The sequence below is a fragment of the Haemaphysalis longicornis genome, unplaced genomic scaffold (genome assembly GCF_048455015.1).
Source record: "Haemaphysalis longicornis isolate Haplotype H1 unplaced genomic scaffold, Haemaphysalis longicornis Haplotype H1 scaffold_1, whole genome shotgun sequence".
NCBI lineage: Eukaryota > Metazoa > Arthropoda > Arachnida > Ixodida > Ixodidae > Haemaphysalis > Haemaphysalis longicornis.
In genome coordinates, this window is record NW_027526203.1 from 480,658,739 (window position 1) to 480,673,044 (window position 14,306).

A 14,306-nucleotide genomic window follows, 5' to 3' on the forward strand; every position below is an offset into this window, starting at 1 on the left:
GGACACCCCCCCTTGAATCCCCAAATTTCACTCTTGTCAGTCCTTGTATGGACCTTTTTCAGTATCGATCTGCGCATGCGCGGGCTGCCCGTCTGCTATTCTTGGCAGTAGTCTCGGGCAAAATAAACAAAAGTGCGCCCCCCGAGCTTGCTGTTAGCGTTGCACGTATTTATTTCCTTTTTTTCAACAGCTCATGGCAAGTTCGTATGTGCACAAAAAAAGGCTTTCAAAAGAAAGGGGCAAAGTGGTTTGAGGCTGACCACGCTGCGAGCATTCGCAATAAAAACGCTTTGTTTCTGTAAATGTATAAATAAAATTTCACGCTTTCGATATTCGAAGATTTTTTTCAGCGTCTTTATTTGGCCTAGTACCATGTGACCGGTCTTCAATTGCTTTTGTTTTTATGGACCCTGGATGATTAGCGCTGCTTTTTCGCTGCGTCAAGTAAGACGTGTGCAAGTTTAATTATAAGAACTGCAAATAAATAACATATCGATTCGTCACGGGGATGAGCGTTTGGTTAACAGACGTCCATTATTTAACTAGTGGGATAAAAAAACAGCTTTTCCAGTTTATTAACCCCCCCCCCCCCCCCCCCCCCCCCCCCAGAGCCATTGAGACACCCCCCCTTGATTCGATGCCTGGGGAAACCCCTGCCCGCTGCACTATCCGCACCTGCCTGCAGCCCTGCACGCCTCTGACGCCCTCCAGATCCCTATCCACCCGATCGCGATGCCGCTGCTGACGCCCCTCACCCACTCACAATATTCCAACAAATTCACCGTTAGGCAGTCCTTGGAATCTTTAAAATGTTTTTTAATGCTTTGTAACACCGTACGCCGGAAGTTTTTTTTTATTAAACCCGCCGCGGTGGCTCAGTGGCTAAGGCGTTGCGCTGCTGAGCAGGAGGTCGCGGGTTCGTTTCCCGGCCGCGGCGGCCGCTTTTCTGATGGAGGCGAAAAGCAAAAACGCCCGTGTGTACGAGATTTCGGCGCACGTTAAAGATCCCCAGGTGGTCAAAATTAACCCGGAGCCCTCCACTACGGCGCGCCTCATCGCCTGCGTTGCGTCGGCGCGTTAAACCCTACAATCAATCAATCAAGTTTTTATTAAGTTGAAAGCTTTATGTCTTGTTGGAAGGTTACAGTGAATGACCCCGGCGTGGACTCGAATGATAGAGAAACTGAAATGACTGAAGCATCACCAGAATCGGACGAAAACATGCTAACCGTGTATGAGATACTATGAATAATGTTTACTCCGTGTAATGAAGAGTTAGGAATTGAAGGTAACGATTAGTAGGGTGGGGTAAATGTGGATTACGATGCATTAAGGGGTAATAAGATGCTTTAGTTGTAGTAGGACAAATTAATTTGAATTAATTATTGATTAGTGACTTTTAGTAATGAATAGTTGATTGATTGTCGGGTTTAACGCGCCGCCGAAACGCAGGCGATGAGGCGCGCCGTAGTGGAGGGCTCCGGATTAATTTTGACCACCTGTGGATCTTTAACGTGCGCCGAGATCTCGTACACACGGGCGTTTGTGCTTTTCGCCACCATCAGAAAAGGGGCCGCCGCGGCCGGGAATCGAACCCGCGTCCCTGTGCTCAGCAGCACAAAGCCTTAGCCGCTGAGCCACGGCGGCAGGTTTAGTAATGAATAATAAACTGTATTAAAGTAGCTTAAGCTGATTTAAGACGGAACCAATGTTTTGCCTAATGTTGGGAGGTGGGGTGGGGCGAAGACTCGGGGATGGGCGATGACTCGTGATATTAACGCACTACTATAATTTATATCAGTGGTTCTCGAATGAGGTTCCGCAGACCCCAGGGGTTCCGCGAGGGCGTTTCAGGGGTCCGCGAAACCCTTCCCTCATTGCAAAAAGGAGGCTTTGCTGCATGAATAGCACAAGCACTTTAACGTTGGCTTTTTGCACTACAAGCCAGCGTAGCAGCACAGCCAGACGCACGACGCTGCCAGAGCAAATCGTTTGTCAACCTGACGCCCATCAGCATAAAAGTCAGGCACAAAATTCAGGCATTTATTAACTATGCGGGCGACTTTAGCTGCAAGTGCAAGTTTGCAAGTTGCTTGACATTATGACACGAATCAGCATAGTTCATCGTGGGGTCCTCCATCACTTTTTCCGGAAATGACCGAGCGAGACATGGGGACAACGCTGCTGTTTTGAACTTATCCCTGACTCCAGAAGTGCGTAAACCTCAACGCCACGCTTCATTCTTTGCGCCAAAGCAAACGATGCAACGTGTAGTGGCAATGTTGTAAAACAAATTAAGGTTAAAGGCACGCTTTGAGTTCTAAACAATGTGCAAACTAGGAGCCATTGGAGCCATTGATTGCCGTTTCCTAGCCGAATCGGTGAACTCAATTCGACTTGAAAGAAGTGAAGCTAGAAAACTGACAGCATAAAAAAAGGGAGCTTCTTCAAGAAAAGTTCCACCAATAAAAGAACGAATGGTGAGAGCTATGGGCGTTTGGAACATCTTCAGCTTAGCGGCACAGAAACGATGACTTTGTGAGGCAAACGGGTTGTGAAGCACGTATTTGGGTCGCTCTTTGCAAATATTAACGTTGTCCTGTTGGGCACAGTAATTACCGGAAACGAGGGAGATGGCAGCCAGCCTCGATCATTTATAATATTTACAGAAGAAGCTCTTTATTTGTGCCGATTATTCGAACGTCCAGCCGTCACTCAGGCCCCCAGCGGGGATTCGTTTGTAGATCCCTTGAGGGTTCGCTTTCTACGTGGTTGTCTGCGCGTGAACGTGTTCAGCGCGCACAAGTCGAAGGCGCGCGCACGTTAGACTCTGGTTGTGCTGTAGCGCAGCGTGACAGAGCGTAATGCGGCTAAGCGGTGATGCTAGGAGGCAATCGCCCTTCGCGCGGAAAGTGGCTGACCAGCGGGTGCGCAATCCCGCCCGCCCTCGGAATGCGGCGGCCGCCCGGCCGCCGCAAGCTTAACGACGCCGCTCATGACCGCCGCATTGTGCGAGCACTGCACATTTCCGCACGCCATGAATGGCTTTGGGCCACGCCAGGCAGTTTCGCTCACCAGCTTCCGCGTGGGGCCGCTTTCCGGCAGTCAGCTCTGTGTCTGGAGGGGCTTTTTGTGAAGCGAAAAATTTGCGATTTCTGAACTTCAAAGATGGGCTACGAACGTTCCAAGTGTACGATACGAACCGCAGCTAAAACGAAGCTAGGCTGCATGGAGAACAAAATAGACGGGCATATTGGCAGAAAGAGATTCTGCTCGCGTTTCGGAACAGCGAGCGACTCTTGCATGCCTTCAAGGCAAAGTAATTCCGAGGCTCCACTCGCTTATTTGCTCTCCGCGAGGAACGGATTAGGAGTCTCGTGAAATAAAAGTCGAAGGCAAGACAACCGTTGGTCATTAAGGGTAACAGAGTGGACCCCTAGAGAAGGCAAGCGTGGCAGGGGGCGGCAGAAAGTTAGGTGGGCAGGTGAGGTCAAGAACTTTGCGGGGATAAATTGGTCGCAGTTAGCGCAGGACCGGGGTAATTGGAGATTAATGGGAGAGGCCTTTGCCCTGCAGTGGGCGTAGATAGGCAGGTGATGATGATGGTGATGGTGAAATAAAAGTCACCAATAACGCAACTGAGACGCTGCTCTGCCTGGGAACAACAGCACTTTCTACGCCCAAGCAGCTGTGTTGTGCTATGGCTAGCGTTCTTCACATTTAATGTGCCTTAAAATCTATGCTCAGTGAGAGAGGAAGTCGATAACAATTAGTGAATTTCGCGATCAGTGCCCACGTTTTCACGTTACGCCACCTTCGCAGTTCTGCTCACGGCCAGTTCTCAGTTTCAGTCTATGTTAGCAGAGCATGACGACAAACAGGGGCGAGGGCACACTGTGCAGTTCATTTATCGGGATTCATTATAGAGAATGAGTCCCAAATACTGCAGGAGCGCTCAGGGGAAAATTATCGAATAAGTGTGTCGGCGTGCACCATACACCCAGGCCCTTCATGGTGGGCTTGCGGATACACGGGGTCTTATGGAGGCGTTTGCTGGAAGGTACTAGGGCGTTCATATGTCGTTATTAGACTGCCCTGCTGCGCCACATTGCCCTCGACTGACCAACCCACGCAGCCAGCGAGGAAATGTCGCCGAATGATGATTTGTCTCAAAAGTTTGGTCTGCGCTGTGGCATCGCGCAGTGCAAGCGCACAGTGTGCGCTTGATTCTCAGCCACGGGTGTGCCAGGGACCGGGCCTGCAGAAGCGATGGCGGGCCTCGCGATGAGCTGCATGCTGATGTTTGTCCTGATATTAAATTATTTGCTCTTGCAGCTTACGTCGCCCACACACCTATTCAATGCCCGCCTTTTGTGCCCGACGTTTACGCTGATGCTTGCCATAATGTTCAACAATTTGCTGTTGCGTATTAAGTCTCCCAAACACATATATGCTGCCTTTTTTGTGCCTGGCTTATTCGCATAGCTAGCGTGTTGGGAAAAACTGACATTAAAATGCTTGTGCGACGCCGAAAAGCTAGAAGTGAAAGTAATCCAATGAAGCCACCTTTTTGCATTGCCGGCAAGTTCAGCAAAAAAAGGAGAAAATAATTGCAGGGGAACAGTTTCGGCGAAGGCGTCGGGGACCCCTGAAATTCCCTCGCGGACTCCCATTTGAGAAACACCGCTCTGAGGCAATCACGTGGTTCGGCTTTACCTCAATGCCCCCCCCCCCCCCCCCCCTCCCTTCGCCCCCTTGACAAAGGCAATTGTGGCGAATTACAGTAACGCGCATACCATTTGGCTCAATTTTGTGATGCGCGCTGTGGAATTGCGCAACGCAGAACGCCTTGTTTGCATTGGGTGATGCCACAGCGCAGACCGAATTTTTCATTTCATTTCATTTCATTTATTATACCCTTAAGGGCCCGGAGGCATTACATAAGGGTTTTTGAGTCAAATCGTATTGCTTACATCGTAATTCACCAAAACTTCATTCTTGACTACATGAATTGGTAAATAAAGTGCGTTGTGGTGAAGCTGAACCCCGATCTATTGCCCTTGAGTCTAGCGCCTTTAATGCATCATGTATCCCTATGGAGAGCTATTTCATCTCACGTTACGAGCAGACAGACGAGTTTCCTCGTCTGGTAGGCGTAGAAATGCCTATGAATTCAAAAGAACACACGTTCAGCTGTAGGGACGTTGGCCTTGGAAGATCCCTCTTGACATCAAAGCTGTATTTTGCGTTTGCGCTGCTAACCTATTCGTGGATTTTGAGTCGCTTCATGTATACGTTTAGTAGGCCAACCATAACGTCCCCACTACGTAAATACTGTCGCATGCCAATAATTGCGGGTAAAAGTACAACTCACCTCCCATTGCTTTATATACGCATCGGTTTTACACACCCGGAAGCTGACCTTAAAGGGGCCATGAAGACAAAATACAAGTTTGTTTTATTTGAAAGATTTCGTGTTCCATAGTGTCCCCAGCGCTTGTCCGGGAGCAAGCGATGCTTTGTTCACTGCGAAATCAATCAATTTGAGCTCAAATTTTGATTCTCGCGCCAAAACATGTGTTTGAACGACATTTGCAATGTCATCAAAGAGCAGGTCTTTCAGCTAAACTTTGCGTGGAGCGGAGACTGCTTACTGTTAGTCAACCTAGATGGCGCCACCACACCGCGGCAAGCCGTTTTCTGCCTTTGGTTTGTTTGTGGCCGTATTTAAATGTCTTTTTTATTTATGGAGAAAATAATCCTTACGTGAGGCATGGTATTTGCTCGACAAATAAAATCACGTAAGACACCGTTGCTTGCGTCAGTCGGCCAGTGCCGTCTGAGACAACCCCAAAGCACCGCAGTGCTGTGCATCTAAACGAAGCATAGTGCGCGCAGTACAAATATCAGTACGCATCGGTACTTCTATGTTTACGCGTGCTTTCGTAACTTCCACTGTTTGTCCCGCCATTCTTACTGATATAAAAAGAATGTGCCCTCAATTTAAGCGCAAATAGATCGTTCCGCAAGCTTATAAGGTCTGCCTAATTTGCGTTTGCTTTTCCCGGGCTCCGCCAATCGCAGAGCAGGCTGATATGACATCATAGGTTCTGTTGCGGGAAATTTGAGCGAAGTTTACGTTAAAAGTGGTGTCAGCATGATTGTAACGAGGCAATCTTTCGAATGAACCAAACTTGCATTTTGTCTTCATGGCACCTTTAAGCGACACACAAAGGAGAACCACTCCTACTGAGGCAGGCGCGAACGGGCACCCTCAAAAAAGGCCAGCTCCACGCTGCTCCCTCTGCCAGGGACTGCGGGACCAGCGTATCGCCATCGGCGAGTGACCGCGAGAAGAAATCATCACGGCACTCTGATGCCAGCAGGACCAGACGAGGCTCGTCGCCTATAGCAGAACAATGCCTAGCACCCGATCGCTACTACTACTACTACTAGGTGATTCGGGTGAAAATGAAAGGAAGTGCACTGGGGATATAGCGGCCGATCGCAAAGAAGAGCGACAGCCCTCGACTCGGAGCCAACACAAGCCACACAAGACAACGCCGCCGCCAAGGAAGCCCGACAAGTAACGTAGGCGCCCTCTGAACAGAGGTGATCTACACAAGCATCAAAGGAAAATACAGCTTAGATTTGTTCATTCAATCAGCGAAAATTCTCCATCCAGAAAAATGTATGATTTCAAAATGCGGCTATGGTCTGAAGGGAAATTTTTCTAGCAAAGTACAATTGCGCTAAATCAATAATTCTGAGCAGTAATTTCTAATGAAGGCGAAAGATGTCGCCGTACCAACTCATTTGGCCATTAAAATTCCTCGTTCAACGTCAAACTACAAAAATTCTTTCGAAAGTGAGCTTCGACTGTACATGGTAGAAAAGGATTTCACGGGGCCTCAGCAGAAATTACGAGAGACGGCCTCACGCCGACCCATAGCAAACCCACCCTTGATGATAATTGTCATTTCAATTTGAAGCAGCGCTTAGTAGTAACACGGAGAAGGGAACTACTAGTTAAAAAATCATGCAGACAGCTAGTGTCACTTCAGGTGCAAGCAGCTTTCAAAACTGCTTGCACCTGAACTAACTGCGCTGAATAATAGTTTTTTGTTTAGGAAAACAAAACCCCAATCCTTAAACGATTTATTAAAAACCACGTTTCTCCTTAGGAACTTTGAAAACAGTATTGAATATTTAACCTCCCCGAGTTTCAGGAATTCCAGAAACAATGCACCCTGGATATGCGTAAGAGCTAAAATTGAATTACAACCAACCATTAATTTTTACTGCAGCCAGCGCTACCGGTTAAGTGACGCATTAGGTATCGTGTAACGATTGCATGCCATATAGGACTGCGACAGAAACTGTAGCATCACGTATTGTCAGGGCATACTTGCCGTAAAAAGTAAGAAAGGAGAGGGACGCCACAACATATACTCGTGTGTGTCGGAAATAGGCACTCTCTTTTTATAACACCCGAACACCTGTTTCAAGCTGAAAATGTTATTGATTGATGGATTTTTTTTCGAGCAGTTAACATGTGACCATCTCCCAGTGGAACCAAACATGATAAGAGCATTACAATTTACTAAAAGTGCGCTCGGAAGCTATGAAAGGTCCGACATACTATTCGGAGTCGAGCCTGACGTTGTGGCTAGTACGGCGAAAGTAGCGAGCTGTATTATGGCCCCTGGTAACGCCTTGGCATACAGCTCTTTACGGGAATAATTCTGGCAACGGTAATCTCTCGGGAAGAACGTGTGCCATTTTCGCCAGACCCGCCGCGGTGGCTCAGTGGCTAAGGCGTTGCGCTGCTGAGTACGAGGTCGCGGGTTCGATTCCCGGCCGCGGCGGCCGCTTTTCTGATGGAGGCGAAAAGCAAAAACGCCCGTGTGTACGAGATTTCGGCGCACGATAAAGATCCCCAGGTGGTCAAAATTAATCCGGAGCCCTCCACTACGGCGCGCCTCATCATCTGCGTTGCGTCGGCGCGTTAAACCCTACAATCAATCAAATCAATCAATCAATCAATCAATTTTCGCCAGAGGATAAGTGCTGGAAGGGGCAGTCACTGGGCGGTTCCTCGCTGAGAACAAACCTCGACCTCAAGAGTAACGTTCATCCAGGAGCTGTCCGCATTCACTTCGTGTCTGCAAACCGCCCGGGGCGGTGGAACGTCGTTGGAACGACTCCTCAGCGGGGGATCTCGACAAGAAGCGCGGCTGCAGCGAGAGGAAGGAACCCGGGGCGCTCACCTTTCATCTTGTCGCCGCTGCGCCTGGTGGTCTTGACGAACTTGAGCAGCGTGGCAGCTTTGGCGTGCAGCTCGGGGATCGCGGCCGACACCCGCTGCTGCTGGAGGTGCGCTGCGCTCGTCCAGCCGCCGGCCGCCTGGTCGTCGTCAGCCGGCGACCGCGAGAATCGGGCGCGGCGGCCTCGCATGCGGGCCAGCTCGTTCGCCTTCGGGGGGCCGCCGACAACCGGCCAGTGATCGAGCGGCCGCGTAACCGCCCCCGTTCCCTTGAACCGCCGCCGCCCGCCGAGCAGACCTCACGCTTGGCGGGACATGCACACCTTGCGGCCCGCTTCGATCTCGCCAGCGCGCGTCACCGCCCGCCGGGACTCGATGGCGCATCCCGGAGCCACGCGCCGAAGGTGAAAGCGCCCATGTGGCGCGGCGGGCGGCGGTTCGCTCGGCCGGAGCTTCCGGGATGTGGTCCGGCCTCACGCTCTGCCACGGGGCTTCCGCAGAGCGGTTTCGACCTCGCACGACGGTACCGCTAGTTCGGGGAGCGCGAAGCCTGGTCGTTAAGGTGAAGAACCGCAGATTACGCGTAGGGCTGGCCGCTGGGCTCGCTACGGTTTGCCGAAGCACCTAGGAACTGCGGATAGCGAGACGGAGTTGGCGACAGGGTGTCACATCGCTAAGAATGACTCTTGCGAAGACCGGTCACGAGGAGCTGATATCTTCTAGGCGCCTGTAACGAACACGCCATAACAACCCTCTTCCTCTGACTTGTGGCAACGCCGGTGAGAATAGTGTCCAGCTGTCGAGATTCTTGCAGTGTGAAAACGGCAGCGGGGGCCTCACGGAGCTCGCGATTCCGTCGATGGCGCTTGAGGCACGCGGTAGAGTGGTCAAAAAAGCGTGAAGAGATGATGAGTGGATGGGCAAAAGGCTTCTCCGGCGTCAGAATCGAAATCCCTGCCAGTGAATCCAGAAGGCAGGGTCGACCGGTACACCTTCCAGGCGACACGGAGTGTTTGCAGCGGCAAAGGGTGCACCGTGCAGCAAGTCCTGGCGGGCACCAGAGGCGTCCAGGGGGCGACTGAGCAGCGGCTCAGGGCGAGAAGATGCGCAGCCGCACGGAACCGCCCACGGCCAGGTTCCGGCCCGCCTCACTGTGGCCACAGCGCGGGGGCCCAATTAGCGCCAGGGCTGCGGCCCCGCTGTCCGAGCGGCTAATTGGGTCAGCGCGCCAAGGCAGTGATGGACGCTCGCGGGGGCCTTCAAGGGTCCCCAGCGCCCTAATTGGAAGCGCACAAAGGGCCCTTCTCCAGATCGCCCACCGCACGCGCAACTGGTATGCTCCCGGCAAGGGAATGTCTGTACGCAAGAGTCCATCTCCTCGCACAATGGCGCGCGCACCGCTACTGCGTCTATGCGTCGGTGCTCGTGTGCGCTGGTCCATGCAACAGGCGGAAGCAACCAACTCGCGTCGCGTTTCGGACGCGCCTGTGCCACTCCATTCACGGAACTGAACTGTCAGGGAGCGTCACCGAAGGACTATCAATGACATATACACAGACCGCCGATCAATGCATAACAAGGCATAGAAGCAGCTGCTTTTCTAGTCTCCCGAGAATTAACCATGAAAAATTCCTTCCTATAGAAAGTTGGGAGAAGAGCGAAAGATATAAGTGAGTCCAACCTTCGCTGTTAATAGATCGTCAAACATGCGAAGAACGAATCCACGCAGTGATTTTCCGCGTTCTAAGTAAACGCATCTACGAACGATCTAAATGTTCACCGATGCGTGGCTTAATTATGATTGATTGATTGATTGGTTGTGAGGTTGAACGTGCCCACGCAGCGCAGGCGTCGAGGCGCGCCGTAGTGGAGGGCTGCGGATTAATTTTCACCACCTGGGGATCTTTAACGTGCGCTGAAATGTCGTGCACACGGGCGTTTTTGCTTTTCGCCTCCATCAGAAAAGCGGCCGCCGCGGCCGGGAATCGAACCCGCGACCTCGTGCTCAGCAGCGCAACGCATTAGCCACTGAGCCACCGCGGCGGGTCTTAATTATGAGGTAAAGGTACACTGTTGTACTCCTTTTTCATGATAGATGCGTGTGAATTCTCTTATCTAGAACTGTTCACTTTCCACGATTTTCAAGACAACCGTTTTGACACAGTGGAATCCCGGTTTCACGCCCGCGTCTTGTGTCCAGACTCCAGAGGTCATATCAGAGCCAACCGGTCTGTGGGGAAATGCATTAGTTTTTTGACAGAACGCCGTAGGTCCCACTGAGAAGGCCTTAAAAACTTCTTAGAGCTTGGTCGGACATTGTTTTAGCGAGGGAGGCGAAAGTGGTATCTCAAAAAATAGGTGAAAGTAGCACCAGCATTACTTTCCCTTCTTTTTGAATAGAAACCGAATAGAAACTGAACTTATAAATGTATGCGGTTCGTACTTGTCAGCAAAAAAGAAATAGATAAATAACCTGGATGCTGGTACTTTAAAATCCATTATGACGTACGGTTACCCATCGGGTAAAGCGAATTCAACGCCAGTTGTGTGTGGGGCTGAGTGAGCGTGCATTAGTTATGTACACAGATATATTTCAGCGTGACGACTGTTACATTGTGGCGTCTCATGTCCTTCAAGGACTCACTGCATTCTGATTTCTTGGCCGCCCCTGCTACGTACGTCGACTTGTTCAGTGCGCGCCGCTTTAGGTGAACTTAATAAAGGCTTGTTTAGGGGTTGGTTGGTATAGTCTACAATTCAATATTAACGTGCGCTGCACATTTAGACGAGGGACAGGGACAGTGGAAAAGACAAAGCCAAACGATGGTGCGCGAACTAGCGACTGATTTATTGAAAGCTGTATCGTTATTCATAAGCATGCGATGGTGAGTGTAGATTCACTTTGAAAATAAATTCAACATGATGTTTGTGCGCGCGCGCTCACGTGCCATCGGATTTTTCTTTCGTCATGCTCGTTTTCTGTTAGCGCTATGAGGGCACGCTGTCTGTGCAACCTGACAATAGCCCCCGTAGCGCGCAAAGAAAAGGAGATGAAAATGTTGAAGAAATAAAAATCTAAAAAAAGAGCAATGTGTCAGAAGTACCCGCCGCGGTAGCTCAGTGGCTAAGGTGTTGCGCTGCTGAACACGAGGTCGCGGGTTCGATTCCCGGCCGCGGCGGCCGCTTTTCTGATGGAGGCGAAAAGCAAAAACGCCCGTGTGCACGACATTTCGGCGCACGTTAAAGATCCCCAGGTGGTCAAAATTAACCCGGAGCCCTCCACTACGGCGCGCCTCATCGCCCGCGTTGCGTCGGCGCGTTAAACCCCACAATCAATCAATCAATCAAGCAATATGTCAGAAGTTATAGCATAAAAAGCAACAGCTTTTTATTGTATTTTATACAATAAAAAGCAATAGCTTTTTGCTTTTTATTGTATAGGCGATAGTTCTTTAAAAAACGCAATAGCTACACGTCGCCAGACGAAGCACGTTAGCCGTCAATTCCCAGTGGGTCAGTAACACAACAGTGAGCAGGATGACCAGTAACATTTCTGACTGAATCGAGTGACAGACAGACGAAAATGGAGGAAGCGGCCATGTGCCTCCCCTAGGCCCTTCCCTGTCAAGACTCGCAAGCCGCAGTCAGAAACTTCCAAGCTGGCAGAACATCCCAAATTGCCCTCCAAATTCTATCCCGAGAAACCTTCATCCTAACCTCATGGCCTTGCTGGGGATTCCCGCCCGCACAGGAATAGGCGGCGCCAACGGGGCGGAGAACCGAGAAGCTCGAGCCACTCACTACCCGAACAGGCCTCTCGTCTAAGCCGAACCACGGCCTCCTCAGCTCCACTGATCCCGTACTTGGATATTACACAGGATCACCGCCTCCCCCGCCGACACTATCCCCCCACCCCAGCCTCGCACAGGGGAGAGAGAAAGAACACTTTATTATTGGAACACCGGGAGGGGAAGGGGCTCATCCCTTATAAAGCGACCTGTAGCGCGCGGTGCGTCGGGGTCCGTTGGTCCTCACCTGCCTCGAGGCCACCGGACTCACCCAGCGGCTGTAGCTAAGGCTGCTGAAGAACGAACACTCGCGCTGCTGTCGTCGATGTAATGCCACCCCCCCCCCCCCTTCCTTTTTGTTTACTGCAAAGCAATATATGCCTACCCCCCCTCCCAACCAAGTTTTCATTCCGGTGTAGCCGATTTACTAGGCGCGGCCGCTCCGCGGGGCTCCTCCTCGACACCCCCTACCCCTCTTTCACAACGGTTATCACAACGATTATTCCCCTCGCCACCACCGACGCCTCTTTCACAAGTTGCGCAGCCGGCTGACAGCGGCTGTAGCGCCGTTATCAGACGATTACGGAGAATCAACACCAGTGCGAAAGGGTGCAAAGACGCCCGAAAGCCCCTCCCTCACCGCCGCCGCCGCCGCCGCCGAGAATGTAGCAGCGGCCGTTTACGCTTCCAATTCCACCTCGCCCGCTAGCTGCGCGCCCCTGCCGGTTGAAAGCAACTCGCCCCGTTGGAACGCCGGCGTGAGCACATAATTCTTGTATACCGTCAAACAGCCCATGCGTCCGGTCCGGTGTCCTCAGTGGTAGAGTGGATTGGGTTGGCGTGTTACACAAACAACAGTAAGATGCCGACGACGCGGGAGGGAAAGAGACAGCTTTACGTTTCTCCGCTGGGATAAAGATCTGGTCTTTTCCAAATTTTATTCAGGTAATTGGCTAGGAAGTATGCTCATCGTAAGTTACAAACAAACGCGCTTCGTTTCGTGCACTCCGTGGAGGGCGTGCTGCTTTGCAGGTCATCCTTCTTCACAGAGTGGAAGGGCCCTAAATTTTTTTTCCTCTCTTTCTCTTTCTTTTTAATATCTGTTCTATTCCACAGTAACCGTTCTGATACAATGGAAGCCGGGTTTCACGCACGGGCCCAGAGATCTTATCAGAGCTTTCCGGTCGACCAACAGACCTATGGGGAAATGCGTAGGTTTTTTGGAAGAACGCCATCGGTCCCCCGAATAAAGGTTTCGCTTTAAATAGCGACATATTGGCATTCTGGCTGTGCCAAGGATACTATGGCAACGCAACACTAGATAACATCCAGTTTCAAATATCGGCATATGCGTTGGTACTGATAAAGTTGCTATACTAAGACAAACTCGCCCCGGTGGGTCAGTGGCTAGGGCGTTGTGCTGCTGAGACTAAGGCCGTGGGTTCGATTCCCGGCCGCGGCGGCCGCTTTTTTGATGGAGACGAAAAGCTAAAACGCCCGTGCGTTCGAGATTTCGACGCGCGTTAAAGATCCCCAGGTCATAGAGTTTCTTACAATACACACTAGAGAGGAATCTGGCGCTAGTGTCTATGCGGCTCACATCAAGGCTCTCTGTGTCGTCATGGGCCGCCATTAGATCATGCGCTCGCCTAAATTTCATCATTGGCTTGGATTGAAACGTTTTAGTGACCGCAAATTTAAACAAAGTTCCACAAAAACGCGAAAAATAGTGTGCAATTTAAGTGGAAAATGAAACAGGCTGTTTTAAAACTAAGTAAAGCGTATTTTTGCCGGAACATTTGCTCCTGCTATTTTGCATGCCAAGGTGGTACTTTTTGCAGCGTGCCTATGAAAACGTCACCTTTGTGGTGAACCGGTGCACCGACCGTCAGCTGCAGTTTAACAAGAAAAAAGAAAATGTGGCGTTAAACAGTCGTGGACGATGACAATATAGGGCGGATTCAGGCGCCCGCATCTGTCGTATCTTGTCTTCGTCGAAGTACCTTTTGTTTCTTTTTTTTCGTCGGCTACAAATTTCGCGGCGGCATATTACCCGCTCAGTCATACGCCCTTCGACTGCATGACCAACGTCAGGTGCGATCACGCGCTACCTGCTGTTTCACCGAACACGGCTACCACAGAACAGGAACTGACAGGGAGGATTTCGGCTTCCTCGTAGCTCGTAGACGTGTTAATGCATAGTGCAGAAAGCAAATCCCTAAAACCGCTTGAGAATCCAATTGTCATGGCAA

At 50.9% G+C, this 14,306-nt stretch overlaps 1 protein-coding gene across 5 annotated transcripts in view; it reads right to left on the bottom strand.

The window, feature by feature from the left end:
* The window catches only part of LOC144156338 (heat shock 70 kDa protein 12A-like), a 234,669-nt gene that overhangs the window by 153,829 nt on the left and 66,534 nt on the right, over positions 1–14,306 (bottom strand). Inside the window, exon 1 of one of the 5 annotated variants that reach the window (XM_077688329.1) lies at positions 8,271–8,472. The exons of the other annotated variants lie outside the window; for them this stretch is intronic. Within the exon in view, the coding sequence (XP_077544455.1) occupies positions 8,271–8,457 (187 nt within the window). The 5' untranslated portion in view covers positions 8,458–8,472. Of the gene's footprint in view, positions 1–8,270; positions 8,473–14,306 lie in introns of those variants that run through there. 5 annotated transcript variants of the gene reach the window in all.